Source organism: Onychostoma macrolepis, chromosome 11, assembly GCF_012432095.1.
Source record: "Onychostoma macrolepis isolate SWU-2019 chromosome 11, ASM1243209v1, whole genome shotgun sequence".
In the NCBI taxonomy this organism is placed as follows: Eukaryota; Metazoa; Chordata; class Actinopteri; order Cypriniformes; family Cyprinidae; genus Onychostoma; species Onychostoma macrolepis.
The window spans coordinates 23477628-23493821 of record NC_081165.1 but is presented as its reverse complement, the minus strand read 5'-3'; the positions used below and the strand labels follow the sequence as shown (position 1 = coordinate 23493821).

Here is a 16194-nt window from a genome sequence, read left to right as displayed (position 1 = left end):
TTGTAAACTGGTGCACAATGGGAAGGAAAGGCACAGAAAGGCCATACAATGCCTGAGCTGAAAACACTAATGTTTGGGGGAAATGCTTCTTCTTGGTACATAAACATAGTTGTTCTCTCAGGTTGTTCATGCTCAGTCCAGCTGGATTCCAGACATTTTTTCTTTTTTTAAAGCTTTGCCGCATGGTATACATCTTACTCAAAACTTCCTTTTCATCTATACCACCTCTTCCCCCCCAACCAGATGCTCACTGGAGACTTTTTGCTAGAAGCTGGTAGGTTCTCTCAGTTCTCCTTGGAGGAAACTCTTTTGAGACAGAGAGTCGTGTGGCTGGAAAAAGTGAGTGCAGACAATACAGAGTCTTTCCACAAATTTCAACCTCTCTCCATTGGTCATGCAGCTGCATTCAACACAACTGAAGAGATGTGATTGATAGTGGGAATCTCTGGATGAAGTGGTTTAAATTCAAATCGCAGTGATCAAAAAAGCTACAGCAGTCAGAGACCCATTTCCCTTCGATATGTTGACATCCTGAGTAAAGCTTCTTTCTAAACCAAGGCCAGTGTATTTAAAGCATCTCACATTGTGTGTCCTTGGGTTATTGCGATCAATACTAATACTATTCTGAATCTGCTCTATGAAATGTGATCTTCATCTGTCAAACTCTGTGAATAGAAGATTGACTGCTTGTTATGTAAGCAAACTCTTGGTATCATATTGAAATGTGTATTTGAGAGACTCACCTGTTTGTAAAACGTTTCCTGCTCTCAAAAGCACCCCTGGACAAATTCGGATCGGGTCCCGTAGTCATGAAAAATCTTGCTCCTAGTAACAAAATTCTTAGAAATGTGGGTGTTTCCTCTTAAAATTAAAGAAAAGATCCTAGTAAAGAAAAAAGTAATTCAGAAAACATCTTAACCCTTAAAAGAGGTCTTAAGGTCCAAAACTGTTAGGAGTACGGACAATGTTTCTTTAGCAGTGGAGAAAATGGACGAAACATGAAGAGGGAGAAGAAATGTGTTGCACACAGTGCATGACAGTGAGTTAATAAAGATGTTACACATTAGATCGTGCAGGGATCATGTTTGTGACCGATCTTAATAGAGACATGCTAACATCTCAGACACCGCGCAGAAATGACATAGCGCCAGAAATGGAAGTAATCACTACATTAACGTGTGTGAGAGAGAGAGAGAGTACGGTAAAACAGAAAAAAATTCGCCTGTAATTTCAAAGTGAAGGCTTATAATAGACCCTACTCGTAAAAGCGCTCTTTTATTTCCTTCTTGGACAACCAACCAATCGGAGTCTTCAAAAGACAGTGGTGTAGCTAGCAACAGGGTCAGCCCCGCCTCCTCACTAAGATAAAAGTTCTTGTCTTTTCCTCGTTCAGAATTGCTTTCAGATTGATCCTGAATCACTTTCCAGCTAAGACTCCTAGTTAGACATTTTAAGCTAAATTAGGAGCTCTCTGAATCTTTAAAGGAACATGGAGCATGGAGACATTTGTGAGAGACGCTGCGTAATATCATTGCGCCTGCTGCACCCATGGTATGGCAGTAAAGTTCCTTGATTATTACGCCGGAATGAGAGTATAGTTCCTAGCCATATCGGCCTAGAAAATCGCAACTTTTCATTTTCCGTCGGTCTTAGTACACAATGTAATAGGAAAATTAGCGAAACTCTTTGGTCATTTTTGAGTGAGATGCTAATGGTCTAATCTGATTCAATGATCTAAACTAAGCTAAAAGTGCTACCGCCAGACCCGGAGATCAGCTGAATGGATTCAAAAATGGTAAAACCCAACTGTTTAACTCAAGGGGAGTTGGAAAATGAGCCTATTTTCAAAAAAAGTGGAGTGTTCCTTTAAGAATACGGGCCATCCACCAAAAACAGCTGTTTTGGCATCGTTCAGTGCTTCTGATGAATTTGTTCGGACAGTTTTCTTTTAAATGTGAAGTGTGGAAGATCTAGTCTTCCATTGGTTGGCAAACAGATTGGCCCCGCCCCTAAACTCACCTCATTGACTGAGCCAATGTTGCTGTTGTCAGCCTAGTTGGGATGTTCAAACAAACAGAGCAGTGTTTTGATAGTGACACAGATATTTGTCAACCTACAGATGTCTTAAAGATTGCTAAGCTGGGACAGGAGAAAACAAATTCTAACACCATCCATTTAAGATTAGGGGGTTTGTGGTTTGGCTTGGGTTGGGTTTTCACAGCGCAGCCCTGCTTTCCAAACTTGTGCAGGTCAGAGTGGGATTTGTGGTCTAGTTTGACAATTAGCAAGCTTCACTGAACAGAGAGGGCAGTGGACCATGAGTCTACATGAACTGTGTGTGTGTTTTATTTGCACGTGTTGTGTGCTTAAGCCCGTAACTAACAGCAGGTTTTCTTTGGGGTTTAATCTCTTGGCATGCTGACCATCATCTGCCCTGCTACAGAAAACCTGCTTGTACATAGGGAATTTAATGCTTAATAAAAAACAATGATGATGATGTTGTGTTAGATCAGACGACTTTGTTCTTTCTAAGGCCAATGACATTTTACCCTCGGTAAAAAGCTGATTTTTTTTTTTTTTTTCAAATGTAATTCATATCATATCTCATAAAGGTAAACATTCTTAAAGTGAAGTTTATTACATGCTATTTTAAATTGTGTTGATTTGTATATTTGATTCAAAAAGATCATTTTAGTTTATTTGAATAACACTTGTTAGAATTTGAGATTTGATGATAAAACCACTATATTTTTAGTTTCAGTTGGCTTTAAAACCTTTTTTTGATCAAATCTATTTTATTTTAAATTTGATAAAACTAAAACAATTAGTAGTAGTACTAGTAGTAAAATTAGTAGTAAATTAGTAGTATTAGTAGTAAAATAATTAGTATTAGTAACTAAGGATTTTTTAAAGACGTTATTTAAGGCATTTATTTGATCAAAAATGCAACACTAAAAACAGTAATATTGTGAAATATTATTACAATTTTGGTTATACAAATAATGGTTTTCTATTTAAATATACTTTAAAATATCATTTATTCCTGTGATACAAAGCTGAAATTACTCCAGTCTTAAGTGTCACATTATCCTTCAGAAATCATTATAATATGCTGATTTATTATCAATGTTGGAAACCTATGATACTTTTTCAGGATTCTTTGATGAATAACAAATTAAAAAGAACAGCATTTATTCAAAATAGAAATCTTTTCTAGCAGTATAAATCTTTATCACTTTTTGTCAATTTAACACATACTTGCTGAATAAAAGTATTAATTAAAAAGTATTAATAAAAAAAAAAAGTATAAAAATAAAATACTGACCCCATGCTTTTGAATGATAGTGTATATTGAACAATAGTGTATATTGTTTTCACACTCAAAAAAAAAGAAAAGAAAAAAAGAAATTGTAAGATCAAACTTGAGTTTATGATCAACCTGCATGAATGTGTGCATATATTTTTTTATTTTGCTTATTGCTTTTTCTATGAATTTCAGTACAGTATGTTTTCAGTGTTTGTTTTTTCGGTCGGTAGGAGCGGTCCTGTATGATCCGGTCATGGTGACTTTCCTCTGGGGAAGTCTTTGGCTTCTTATTGTAATTCATGTTGCCTACATGTCAATGGTTGCGACTCCACAGCCAGCTGATAACATCTGGTTTTCACATGCTCCTTGACGCACATGGTTCTTCCTGTAGAACACGCTCGACAAGGATGTGTGTGCGCTTGAAAAGAAAAAAAGTACTCATTTCTGTTGTTCTACGGCACGCTGCCTGTCAAACATTTTGACTATATTAACTTCAGCTCATCAGCTTCAGATTTACAGCAGCACATCCCAAATACATCCCCAAAATTTCAGTAGTTACTCATCGGCGTTGTTTGTAGCCCACAGCAAGTTTCCTCACAAGACTTAACAGGGTCTGATAAAGAGAAGTCAATGTTAATGCTGTCTTTTGTGTACGTGTACAGAGGAACTTTTGTTCGTCTGCAGACTTCATCGGGCTTTTAGGGTGACCCTCAGTAGATCAGCAGAGAATGGAAGCACTCGAGCGCTCTTTTGTAAAGCCAAGGGCATAAAAGAATGGCTTGTTTGAAGGAGCGCTTCCCTGATGAACGGATACAAACCAGAGGCTGTGTTGATGGCTAAAGGTCGTCTCTAAGGAAGCAGCTGTACAGACGGTCACTCTGAAGGGTCGGGCTACTGATGCACTTTGTGACTCGGTGTCTTACAGATATCCCCAATGTGATTTTTGCAGAATTATATGCATGTGGCTGTGATATCTAAGGCTCCTGTGCTTTCTTCTCTTTCCTCACAGATGAGATTATGCAGCAGGACATCAGGCCGTTACTGGCTGTCGACATAATCGAACAACTTCACAGGCAGTTTGCGCTTCTTTCAGGTGAGAAATGGATGTGTCTGTTTGCTATTTAGGTTGTTTTTTTTTTTTAAAGCTGTCAACTTTACTCTGCTGCTATTGGTGGTGCCTTTGAACTTTGACCCTTTCTTGTTTGAATGTGGGTCAGGTTTCTGTGGCGGCGCTAATTGATGTTAATGCACGCAAATCACATCCACTCATGTCAGTACTGTCGTACAATTCCCAGCCCTCCCATTTCCTCAGATGCTCATTAGCGCTTACAGTCAGAGAAAATAGACTTCTGCTGTCTCATTTTCCCATGATGCATATTATATAATAATGAACTGAGAAATATCCTAGGGCTCCTTGGTGAATCTCCCTTTGTGGTTTATGAAACCAGGATCCAAAATTAACTTTTAGTGACACTGACGTGAGAAAATATACCAGCCATAAATTTTCCTACTGGCTGTAACATTGAATGTTTTGTTTATTGCTTTTGTTTGATTCACAATGAACCAGTCTGTATTTAAAAATAAAATAAAATTCATAATGCAAAATGTTTCAGAATGCAAAATATATCGATTCCATATCGCTGACAATATTAAAGATTTTTCAGTTTATTGGTATTGGTCAATTTTGGATATTTAACTGTGCAAGTGCATTTTTTTATTTAATTTAATAATTATAATATTTTATAAATTAAATTATAAAATAATTACAATCTATATTAAATATTATAAAATAATTTCATATTTTTCAAATTAATTTAATAACGCAACACTGTTTAGCAAATCCCAAAACCAATATCCATTTTCATATTGTACATTATAATGTTACGATTCCTTATGTTTATCTATACAAAACAGTATATAATTGTAATACCAGCGTTTATTATATGTAAAAATAGCTTTGTAAGCTATCATTTTAATATTGCTACATCATCCTTACAACACATTTTAGTAGCTTCCAGAAATCATATTTGTCGCCACATGGATGATGCTAGATACATCTTTGAAGGTACATGTGACCAATGAAGTAAACGTGTTTTTCTTTAGTAGATTGTTTGTAAGTCTTTTATGTAATTCGCTTGCATTTCTCAAGTCTGCAAGATCAGACTCATTCTTATAGTTTGATTTAATGAAACCATATTTTATGTTATAGTTTCTCGTTAAATTACCAGCCAGTTTATTTCATTTAACACTTACAGTTACAAACGGCTTTGGTGAGCTTTCTTTGACCCTGTTTGAAACTGAAACTTCTTTGTTTACCAGCTCAGGTCTTTAACCACTAGGCTACGCCACAGTCCTGCTTTATATGTCTCAGATGAAAATGAAACCATTAGGCAACCGCTCGAGCTGGTGACTACTGTTTGCGACACATATAAAATGAATTTGACTCTATTTATAAGTCCTTTTAACAAGCCTTTGTGGTGAAGTTGCCAGGTGGTACTGAAGCATAGTTAACTATACAAAACAATTCATATTAGCTAATAAAACAGCAGTGTTTACCGCTTTCAGCGCACACAGAGCTCTCTGAAAACAGGGTGGAAAAACTTACACGCTGAACTGATGTAAGTGGGAGGGACCTTGCAACTACAGACTCGCTGCTCCTTGGAGAGCTTTTCCATTCCTTCCCACCCCAGTCAGATCTCCTGAGGCCTGGCCTGCCTCCCTGTCTCCTCATCTGCCAAGACGCCTGCACCAGCCATCAAAACTGCACCAGTTACGTAATGTTACTGAAAAACAATCCCAGCATATTTTGTGCAATCTATTTAGCTGGCTCCTCTTGTCTTAAGTGCTGCTTTCCGCTGAAAAGCACGGTGTCAATCATTAGGACTCTGTGAATCACAGGGGACCATCAGAAATTTAATAGAATAGATTGCAAATGTGTCTCGTTCACTAGCGATGCACCAAACAATAAACCTGTCTGTTCAAGCAAGACAAAGCCAGAAGGATAGATAGATAGATAGATAGATAGATAGATAGATAGATAGATAGATAGATAGATAGATAGATAGATAGATAGATAGATAGATAGATAGATAGATAGATAGATTTTTTTGTAATTCGTTAATTTTTATTACATTCTGTAATAAAAAGTTGGGTTAAACATTTCATCCAACTGTTGGTTGAAAACAACCCAATCGCTGGGTTTGTTCATATTTAACCCAGCATTTTTAGAGTGTATTACTAGATCAAAAGAAAAAGAGCCACCAGGCGATGCTACATATATGAATCATACGATAAGTCATAATGAAGTCATTTGACCACAACAAGGTGGGTGAAAATTTTCCAGTGAAGTCTTAGTTCCAAACACTGGGGGTGGGTTGTGATTTGATTTGTGTATTATAAATATAAATAGAAAATGGAAACACGCACTTCCTTATGTCTACAGTCGGAGACTATTAAAATAATCGGTAACACTTTACAATAAGGTTCATTAGTTAACATTAGTTAACAACATTAGTTAACATGAACTAAGAATGAATAATACTTCTACAGCATTTATTAATCTTAGTTAATGTTAATTTCAGCATTTACTAATGCATCATTAAAATCTCAAGTTGCGTGTTAACATTAGTTAATGCACTGTGAACTAACAATGAACAACTGTATTTTTATTAACTAACGTTAACAAAGATGAATAAATAGTGTACTAAATGTATTGATCATTGTTTGTTCATGTTAGTTAATACATTAACTAATGTTAACAAATGACACCTTATTGTAAAGTGTTACCAAATAATCACCTACATCACCCAAGTGGTGAAGCATTGTGGCTTCTAAAGTCTAAAAATGGATGAACATGTGACCTCTGAGTGGATCTGCCTCATTACTGCAAACAAACACATCTTTCTTCAGATGTCCCTCAGGAATGAGCACAATGCACAAGAAGAATCCCTGTTAAAGAGGCGATTACATATTCAGACTAGAGAATATGAATTATTAAAAAATTATGTTATTATCGGTTATCAGAGGAATTCTAAAGATATGCCATTATTTAAAGACGTTGCGGTTTAACTGTGTGATCTATACTGTCTCAAACACAATTGTTGATGAAAATATGACAATATATGTTTAAAAATGACAAAATTTTAACCTGTGGTTTAATATTGCCCCTACCATATTAAATTGTATCTAATAAAATTCAAATGTAGCATACAAGTACATGACTAAAAAATTTAATTCAGTAATATTGTATTTGCAGAGTAAGCATCATAATAACTAAGAATATGCGAGCGTGAAAATGTATCAGTTTTATATAGTATGTAAAAACGTTTGTAACCAGTTAAAATTTATTTGGTTTATATATATATATATGGGTTTTTTTTTAAATAGTATGTTAGTCAGATAATTTGTGAATGTGTTAGAACTATCTAACATATAAATATCTCTGATTCCACTGTTGCCCCCTTGTGGTTGAAAGGAGTTGGTTCTTATTTTCCTAAACTGAATGCATATATGCATATTTAAACATCTTCGGTCAAATAAAAGTAAAAAAGGTGCGACGAATACTTGAGAATCATTTGAAGGGTAATGACAGAAGAATGAAATGTTAGAGGGATATTATAGGTAATGGCCTAGTTAAAAAAAAACAAAAAACCTATGTAGGTCATAATGCTCTCACAGGCCCACACCTGGTTTCTGCGGCATGCATCAGTATGTGCAGTTTCTGTTTAGGTGTAAATGGTGCATAGAAACTGTGTGCTGTCATGACATCAAACGAAACTGCAAAAGAAAAGAAAAAAAGACTCTGAAACATTGTCATGCATGGGTCCTCTTTTATTTTGTCGTGTATTTTAAGCAAGTTTAATTTTATTTTAAGTATAAATATATTATGCTTTTAGAAATATAATAAATTAGCGAATATAAATACATAAATAAAATTGCCAGAGTGCCATTTAACATGTTAAAACTTTTTTTATTGTATTTTTTTTCACTATTTAAAAATAGGCACTTAACTCCTTAACATTTTTGCAGGAGGAAGAGGAAAAGATGGATCTCCCATCATCACCTTCCCAGAGTTCTCAGGATTTAATGAAGTGACCGATGAGGATTTCGTTAATGTTGTCACATACCTGACCAGCATACCAAGGTGAAACCTCATTTATTTTTTCTAAGGTTTAAGGCAATTGGTAATGATTTTCAAAATGTTTAGTGAAACAAGCTGTAAGAACATGCGCTTTTCTGCTTGATTTCTGTCTGGTGGTTTTGGTTTTAATGCTTGACCTGTCTGTTTCTGTCCTTCATCCTTCAGCATGGATGCTGCTAGCATTGGCTTCATCATCATCCTGGACCGCAGGAAGGACAAGTGGAACTCAGCAATCACTTCTCTGGCACGGATAGCGGTTTGTACATGCTCTTGCTGAAGCTTTATGAAGCTAACATGATGTTTATAGATACAAGTAAAAAGAACAAGATGTACAGTATCAAGATGTAAAAATCGATAGGCCTATCAATTGAAATCAAGTTGAACAAGCTAGGTTCAGTTGGACTATTAAATTACTTTATATTTTTCTAATTTTATGTATGTATGTATGTGTGTGTATATATATATATATATATATATATGGGAGATTTGTCACCATGGGTGTTAAAATGATCACTTTCCTGGTGAACATACAGGTCCATCTTTGCTAGTGTTAAAACAACACTGACGAAAGTGTTAATTATTCAAACAACGTGTTAGTGTTTAATTTTAATCACTAAGGGTGTTAAGAAATTATTACTCGCAAGTATACAGTAAACACTTTATAGTGATTAATCCTACACACCCAGTATATTTATTTAATGTTGACTTAATTTAAATATTGTAAATACTTATTTTAAAATGGTAATGCAGATTAAAACATATACCTACACTGCAAATTCTAAAGAGTGAATTTAACTCCCACAACTGGTGAACACTGCACCAATGTTCAGGTAAGAATATTTAAAAAATAAACCCACAAAACAATACACTTTTACAATTATAATTTTTTAATTGAAACATTGTACTTTTTCCCGGAGTCAAAATGTTTTCACATTCAATGTTTTCAATGCATGTAAAGAACATGTTCTTACAACAATTAAAACATCATAATGTCAAAGCAAATCAGTGCAAAGGCACAAAATACATATTCTTATTTGGTCCATATGTACACTTAATGTCATAAGGTTTATAATGCTTACATTTATCAGCTTAAACAACAGCATCCCATTCATTAGCATCCAGGCAGAATGCATGTTAATGCTCACTGAACAAAGTGTCTAATGTTGTTTGGACCTCCTTGTAAAGAGTAGTTTTCAGCAAGACGAGATGTGTTTCTCTGCAGCTTTCAGCCAAGCAAGATACCCAACTCCCACTTGCAGCATCACAAAAGTGCTCCTGTAAAATAGGAGAAAAAAAAAAACACAACAAAAAGGATTATTTCACATCCATTTATCAGGTGAAATGTCAAGGACAAGTATCAATTACAATATAAGAATAGTTAACCCAAAACTGAAAATTCTGTCATCATTTATTTATACTCATGTGGTTCCTTTAAAGTTGTCCAAATGAAGTTCTTAGCAATGCATATTACTAATCAGAAATTAAGTTTTGATATATTTACGGTAGGAAATTTACAAAATATCTTCATGGCACATGATCTTTACTTAATAGCTTATTGATTTTTGGCATAAAAGAAAAATCAATAATTTTGACCCATACAATGTATTTTTGGCTATTGCTACAAATATATCCCAGCGACTTAAGACTGATTTTGTGGTCCAGGGTCACATATAGTTGATGTCACAGAATTGTCAAAGAAAGAAGTCAAAACTTGTGTGTTTAATTTTCTTTCATGACCTGAAGGGCTCCTTTCCAGGAAATCTTCAGCTCGTTCTGGTTCTGAAACCCTCACGTCTCCTTCAGAGGGCCATCGCCGATGTTAGTATGCGGTTACATAGGGATGACTTCAAATTGAAGGTACCGGTAAGCATGCTTCTGTCTGTCTGGACCCTCGGCACGTCATTCACGTTCATTCGACCATACGATGCGCATGGCTGAAGTGTTTGTAACCATGATCACTCATCCACTAAATTATTGACACAGCCAGTCACCCTGTTGCATTATGCATGTCTGAAAGGGTGTTAACCTACAGGTAATCACTAACCCTGTTTTAACACCACTTTAGAAGATCCAGGGTACAGTGTTACAAAAACATTGAGGTTCCTGCACTGTGCATTAAAGCGATGCCTTATCGCTGCTCATACGTCAATGCGGTGGTGGTGAATGTGTGTAATGCAACTTTCTCCCATATTCATGTGTCTATGGCTGGCATATGCTGCTGCATGAGATTATCATCTGCATGCTGCTACTCTTGTGACGTTAAGGAAATGAAGATTGTGGTGCCATGTACATACTTTTACTTTAAAAGCTCGATAGTTAGTCTATGATATCAGTGGGGAATTTACAAAGGAAATGAATGGGGCTAATCCGTAAACATTAAACATACTCATTGTTTTAATAGTACAGCCGTGAACCGTGTGAGTGAATTTAGTGTGAAGACATGATTTTAGTGTGAACATCTGTTTACTAACCTATTTTGTGCCCGATTTTACAACATTGTTGCCATTGCAGTGCAACACCCTAACGACCATAAAATGGTTGTTATGGTGTTCAGCAGTTTTCCAGCTTTAATTATACACAAGTTTGCAAAGTTGCAAAGTGTGCTTTCCTGTGAAAGCATGAGTGGCTGTCAGGCCCGACTGTTAATGCAGTCTTCACCTGCAGCATTGTAGTAATGTAGAACAAACATTTAGTTTCTGGACCCCAAGTACAATTAATGTAAAAAACGCAGTGTCAGTTTAACACTTAAAGTGTCAATTTTAACACTACTAAAGATCATATATGGTCCCAATCTATCTAGTGTTTAGTGTTGTCACGGTACCAAAATTTCAGTATTCGGTACCGATACCAGTCAAAATCCACGGTTCTCGGTACCAATTTCGGTACCACATGCTAATTAAAAAACACAATATTTTTAATAATAAAGTCAAGCAAAAAAAAAAAAAGTACAAAAATCAATGCCATTCTTTATACTTTATTTAAACTATATATATATATATATATATATATATATATATAAAATTATATTTCTGGCACAATGTCTTTAAGATAAACTTTTATTTTGACGAGTTGCCGTGAATACCTTTACATTTCTGTGTGTAGCTATATGATATGACGCTGGTTTTACTCAATGAACGGTAAAATGCTCGCGAGGGACTCTCAGAGCAGTTCTGTAGATGTTGTTTATGTATTTATGTCCTCATTGAGACGGCAGATGATGAATCACCGCGAGCGCCAGGCGCGCTTTTAGTGTATTTAGTAAAGAAAGAAAACCGCTGCCTCTGCCATTCATTCACTCACACAGAGACTCGCAGAACATGCGGGATTCATATTTGAATCGACTTTTGCAGCTTAATATTTACAGATACTAGTCCACGCCGCGATTTGATTTAAGTGCAATGACCTACTTTTGATTAATTCATCCAAACTTTGACAAATTCCGTGATATTCCGTGCTAAACTGTAAATTCCGCTTTTATAACTGGATTCCGAGATTCCGTCCGCGCTTTCTGCATCGCGAAATCATAGGGCCGCACGCTGGCCAAGAACCGGGTTGACTGGTACTCGGTACCACCGGTACTTAAAAACCTGGTACCGTGATCGCTTCACTTTTTAGTACCGACTTGGTACCGGCACTGGTCTTTGACAACACTACTAGTGTTAAAAGTACACCATTCGTAGTGTTGAATTTTTAGTGTTAATATAGCACCTCACAGTGTAGAAAAATGACACTTAAGGCCGTGTTCACACTTGGCGTCTTTTTTTAAACTGCCGGCGTCTGTTTTACATTATAATCCTATGGAGTAAACCGTGTTTTCAAAAAAGTCCTGAGCGCTTTTTAAAACGCCACCGCCGGCGTCTTTTTCTGAAGCTCAGAGCGTTTCTTCAAGTTGAAAAGGAACACTCCACTTTTTTTGGAAATAGGCTCATTCTCCAACTCCCCCAGAGTTAATAAGTTGAGTTTTACCGTTTTTGAATCCATTCAGCCGATCTCCAGGTCTGGCGATAGCACTTTTAGCATAGCTTAGCATAGATCATTGAATCCGATTAGACCAGTAGCATCGCGTTCAAAAATGACCAAAGAGTTTCGATATTTGTCCTATCTTCTGGTTAGTGCCTGCAGATCAAAGACAAAAATAACAATTAAGGTCAGCTCTCCAATTGATTTCATTTTTATTAGTCTTTCATATAAAACACATCTGGCAATATTTTGAGGCAGACAATAGGTAGTGACAGAAATGTACCTTTTTGAAGATGTTTTTCAGTTTGATAGGAGGACATTTTTCCAGGTCCCTTGCAGCCTTGTGATGATGGTGGAATCAAATGAAGGAGACAAATTGATGCAATATCGCTGTCCCATTCTAAATAACAGATATGACAACTTCAGCAAAAAATGCATGAACACAGAATATAGATAATAAATTAATATAGATAATCTTATTCTGAAATATAGTCTAACCTTAGACTTCGGTTTCATCCTCCTTTACAGCTGATTCCGAGGTCAATCGTGTCCTTGAATGTCTTGGGAAAAGCCAGGAACTTGGCTTCTTGGAAAAAAAAAATAAATAAATAATGACAATCTCTCTCAGGAACCATTCTGCTAAACTGATTGTGTAGTCACACAGTGGCTCTGTTCACACCTGGCATTAGCATGCATCTTGGGTGATGCACAAGTGAACAAGCACAAGACGCATATGGCCACATTCTTTTATTACAGGGTTAGTTCAAAAATGAAAATTCCATCGTTTACTCAACCAAGACTTTCATTATCTTTGAAACACAACGAAAGATATTTTAATAGAATATAAGATTTCTGTCCCTTGATTGACGGTCCACGCAACTACCACTTAGATAATTCATAAACTTCATAAAGAGATCTAATCCATACGTATCATGTGGTTTAGTCCAAATTTTCTGTTTATGATCCCTGATCAATGTTTAAATGTGAAAAAAATAAAAAAATTAATTAAATCTGTTCATTGTATAAAGCGATCGAGTCTCTTCAGAAAATTGTGAGTTAACCGCTCGATTCATTTGGATTACTTTTATGATCTCTTTATGAACTTCTTGAAGCATCAAAGTGGTAGTTGTGTAGACTGTCGATGGAAGGACAGAAATCTCTCAGGTTTCATTTAAAATATCTTCATTTGTGTTTTGAAAATGAATGAAAGTCTTGCAGGTTTGAATGGCAGAGAGTGAGAAATGATGACAAGTTTTCATTTTTGGGCTTTATGTTTTTTGATATCTTAAATTAATAATTAGTAAATTCCAGGTGTGAACATAAGCAGATATTGTGTGGCTGCCCAGTTAAATTGTAATTTTTCATATTCGTTTGTGTGTTTAAATTTTTTTACTGTACACAGAATAACATAAATGACACAGACTCACAATTCTGGCTTCATCTTCATCATTCTGCTCCCTCCATCGCTCTCGCTCGGTATCATCAGACTCCAGGTTTGCAATCTTATGAGGAGCTTCCTTCACTTCAGAAGTCTGGGCCAATTCTATTGAAAAAGAATAATAAAAATAAAAAACACTTATTTCAGTCATTTAATTTACATTAAGAGTGTAAATATGGTAAAATAATTGTGATTACCCCTAATTTTGAGTATGCTGAGAGCTGTCTATAATACAGGTGTCAAATCATAAACTTATTTTTATTTACATCCTTAATTCTGTTAAAGTTAATAGACACAAAACCTTGTGCAATGCTCACAACCGGCGCAACGTCATAGAATGTCTCTGAACAGGTTCACGCCAACTTTTAGGGGAAAACAAACCGCCATACAGCATCGGATCGAGGAAGTGAACTAACCTTACAACATGCCAAAGAGTTGTTGTGTGGTTGGGTGCACCAATAATGTTTGTAAAAACCCAAATTTTGCCCAGGCTACCTGCCATCATCATCCATATCTTGCTGTTATGGAAATATCATGAATTACGGATGATGCTATCGAAAGCTAAGCCAGGCTAACGTTAGTTGTATGGCTGGACAGAAAAGTGCACTCGGTACTCTAAATATAAGGACATAATATATACATTTAAAGATGTTTACTTTCAAACGAAGTAAAATCATTCACTGGCTTACCTGGTGATTAGATTAGGTACGAGTAAATGTCCGGTAAGACACCTCTGGCCACTGGGTGGGGTTGTTACACCAATTTGACGCTGGGATAATGAGTTTTTAAATTGACCAAATTAAGTTTGTGGATGTATCTTTCACGCTCTATGGCAGGCAGGGTGGACATATAATTACTTGACATGTTTAATCTGAGTGATTTCTTAAGTTATTCACGCCTGCCGGCTGTGTACGGACGTTGCTTTTTGCCGCTATTTTGTATTGAAGTCTATGGGAAGTCTAGTTTATTTTCCCCCAAAAAGGGGCGGTGACGAAATTGACAGTTACGTTCCCGGATGTGCCGGTAGTGCGTATATTCACATGGAGGCATTCCTGAAACAATTTAAGTATTTATTTAATCTGATTATTAAACACATTTATATAATTTTAATGAGTAACATGAGTAATAAGGCATCTTAAAATGAACAGTGTACTACATTAGAATAAATTAACACGTTTAGAATTTATCTTACTAATAATTTATTATTTATAATGTGAAAAGAAAATACAGGTAGATTCAGACATATCTTTCTAAATTAAAACTTAACTTTGTACATCTGGAAATATTTAGGACATTATTTACCCAAAATAGCATGCCATATGAATTGATAAAGACTGGTTTCAAGCATGCTCTGCCCATGGGCACTGAAGGAAACTGAAAGACTGACGGATTTAAGTTTTTAAACGCGCTCTAATTTCACAGTTTGGTAAATGTTCGCGTTACACAGCTCCGTCTGTAGAAAGACTTGACGCGACACGACACTTCAACACGGTGTTATGCGTCACAAAAACGAAATTGTTAGCGCGTAAGTTAAATGTTTAACAGTCCCACTATTACCGTTTCAAAGCACTCAATTTTTTCAAAAACAAATATAAATTTACCATTTGATGAATTCTCTCCTCTGAGTAGAAAACCGCCCAAATGTGGCTGCTTCAGACTCGTAACGTTAGTAAAACTAGGCCTCGGCGGGAATGAAGGCGAGAGGATCTGTCAACGAACCAAAATGAAAGAAGCTAAAAGTATATATATATATATATATATATATATATATATAAAACATAAATTGTAAACACATTCCAAAAATTACTTTACACATAAAATCACCTTATTTCAGGAAATGAAAACGGCCTGAGAAACTTTCACTCTTCTGTAGGCTAACATCTCTACACCTCACGAACATAACTGTAAACCTGACAAAAAAAACTCACAGTTAAGTCATTTCTAAATGTGTTCACCACCAATCATATTTTGAGTAGTGCTGGGCAACGATTAATCGCATCCAAAATAAAAGTTTTTGTTTATATAATATATCTGTGTGTACTGTGTATATTTATTATGTGTATATAAAGACACACACATACAGTATATATTTTGAAAAGATTTACATGTATTTACATGTATATATTTATTAATATAATTTATATGATATATAAATATATTTAATATATAATCATAACACATTTTTCTTAAATATATATATATACATGGGTGTGTATTCATATATACATAATAAATACACACAATACACACACATATATTATGTACACAAAAACTTTTATTTTGGATGCGATTAATCGCGATTAATCGTTGCCCAGCACTAATTTTGAGTAAAATAGCTCCTTGTCGCAA

The 16194-nt window shown here is 35.5% G+C and overlaps 1 protein-coding gene and 1 long non-coding RNA gene across 16 annotated transcripts in view; one reads left to right on the top strand and one right to left on the bottom strand.

The window, feature by feature from the left end:
* The window catches only part of mcf2l2 (MCF.2 cell line derived transforming sequence-like 2), a 79722-nt gene that overhangs the window by 19615 nt on the left and 43913 nt on the right, over positions 1-16194 (top strand). For 11 of the 14 annotated variants that reach the window (XR_009273360.1, XM_058791201.1, XM_058791200.1 and 8 more), the window contains exons 2-5: positions 4317-4400; positions 8336-8450; positions 8613-8703; positions 10191-10310. Coding sequence is in view for 12 of the 14 variants with exons in the window: in XM_058791201.1 (XP_058647184.1) it covers positions 4317-4400; positions 8336-8450; positions 8613-8703; positions 10191-10310 (410 nt within the window). In the remaining 2 variants the exon portion in view is untranslated. Of the gene's footprint in view, positions 1-52; positions 275-4316; positions 4401-8335; positions 8451-8612; positions 8704-10190; positions 10311-14111; positions 14912-16194 lie in introns of those variants that run through there. The other 3 variants (XM_058791204.1, XM_058791202.1, XM_058791214.1) reach the window with 3 other exon arrangements.
* Positions 9053-16029, bottom strand: LOC131549229 (uncharacterized). Of its 2 annotated transcripts, none has more exons than XR_009273361.1 (7): positions 15670-16029; positions 15447-15552; positions 13835-13950; positions 12906-12993; positions 12691-12807; positions 12414-12563; positions 9053-9722 (listed from the first exon to the last, which is right to left on the bottom strand). It is a non-coding gene; the product is annotated as an uncharacterized LOC131549229 (long non-coding RNA). The 2 variants fall into 2 exon arrangements; XR_009273362.1 differs by having other exon boundaries at positions 12906-12990.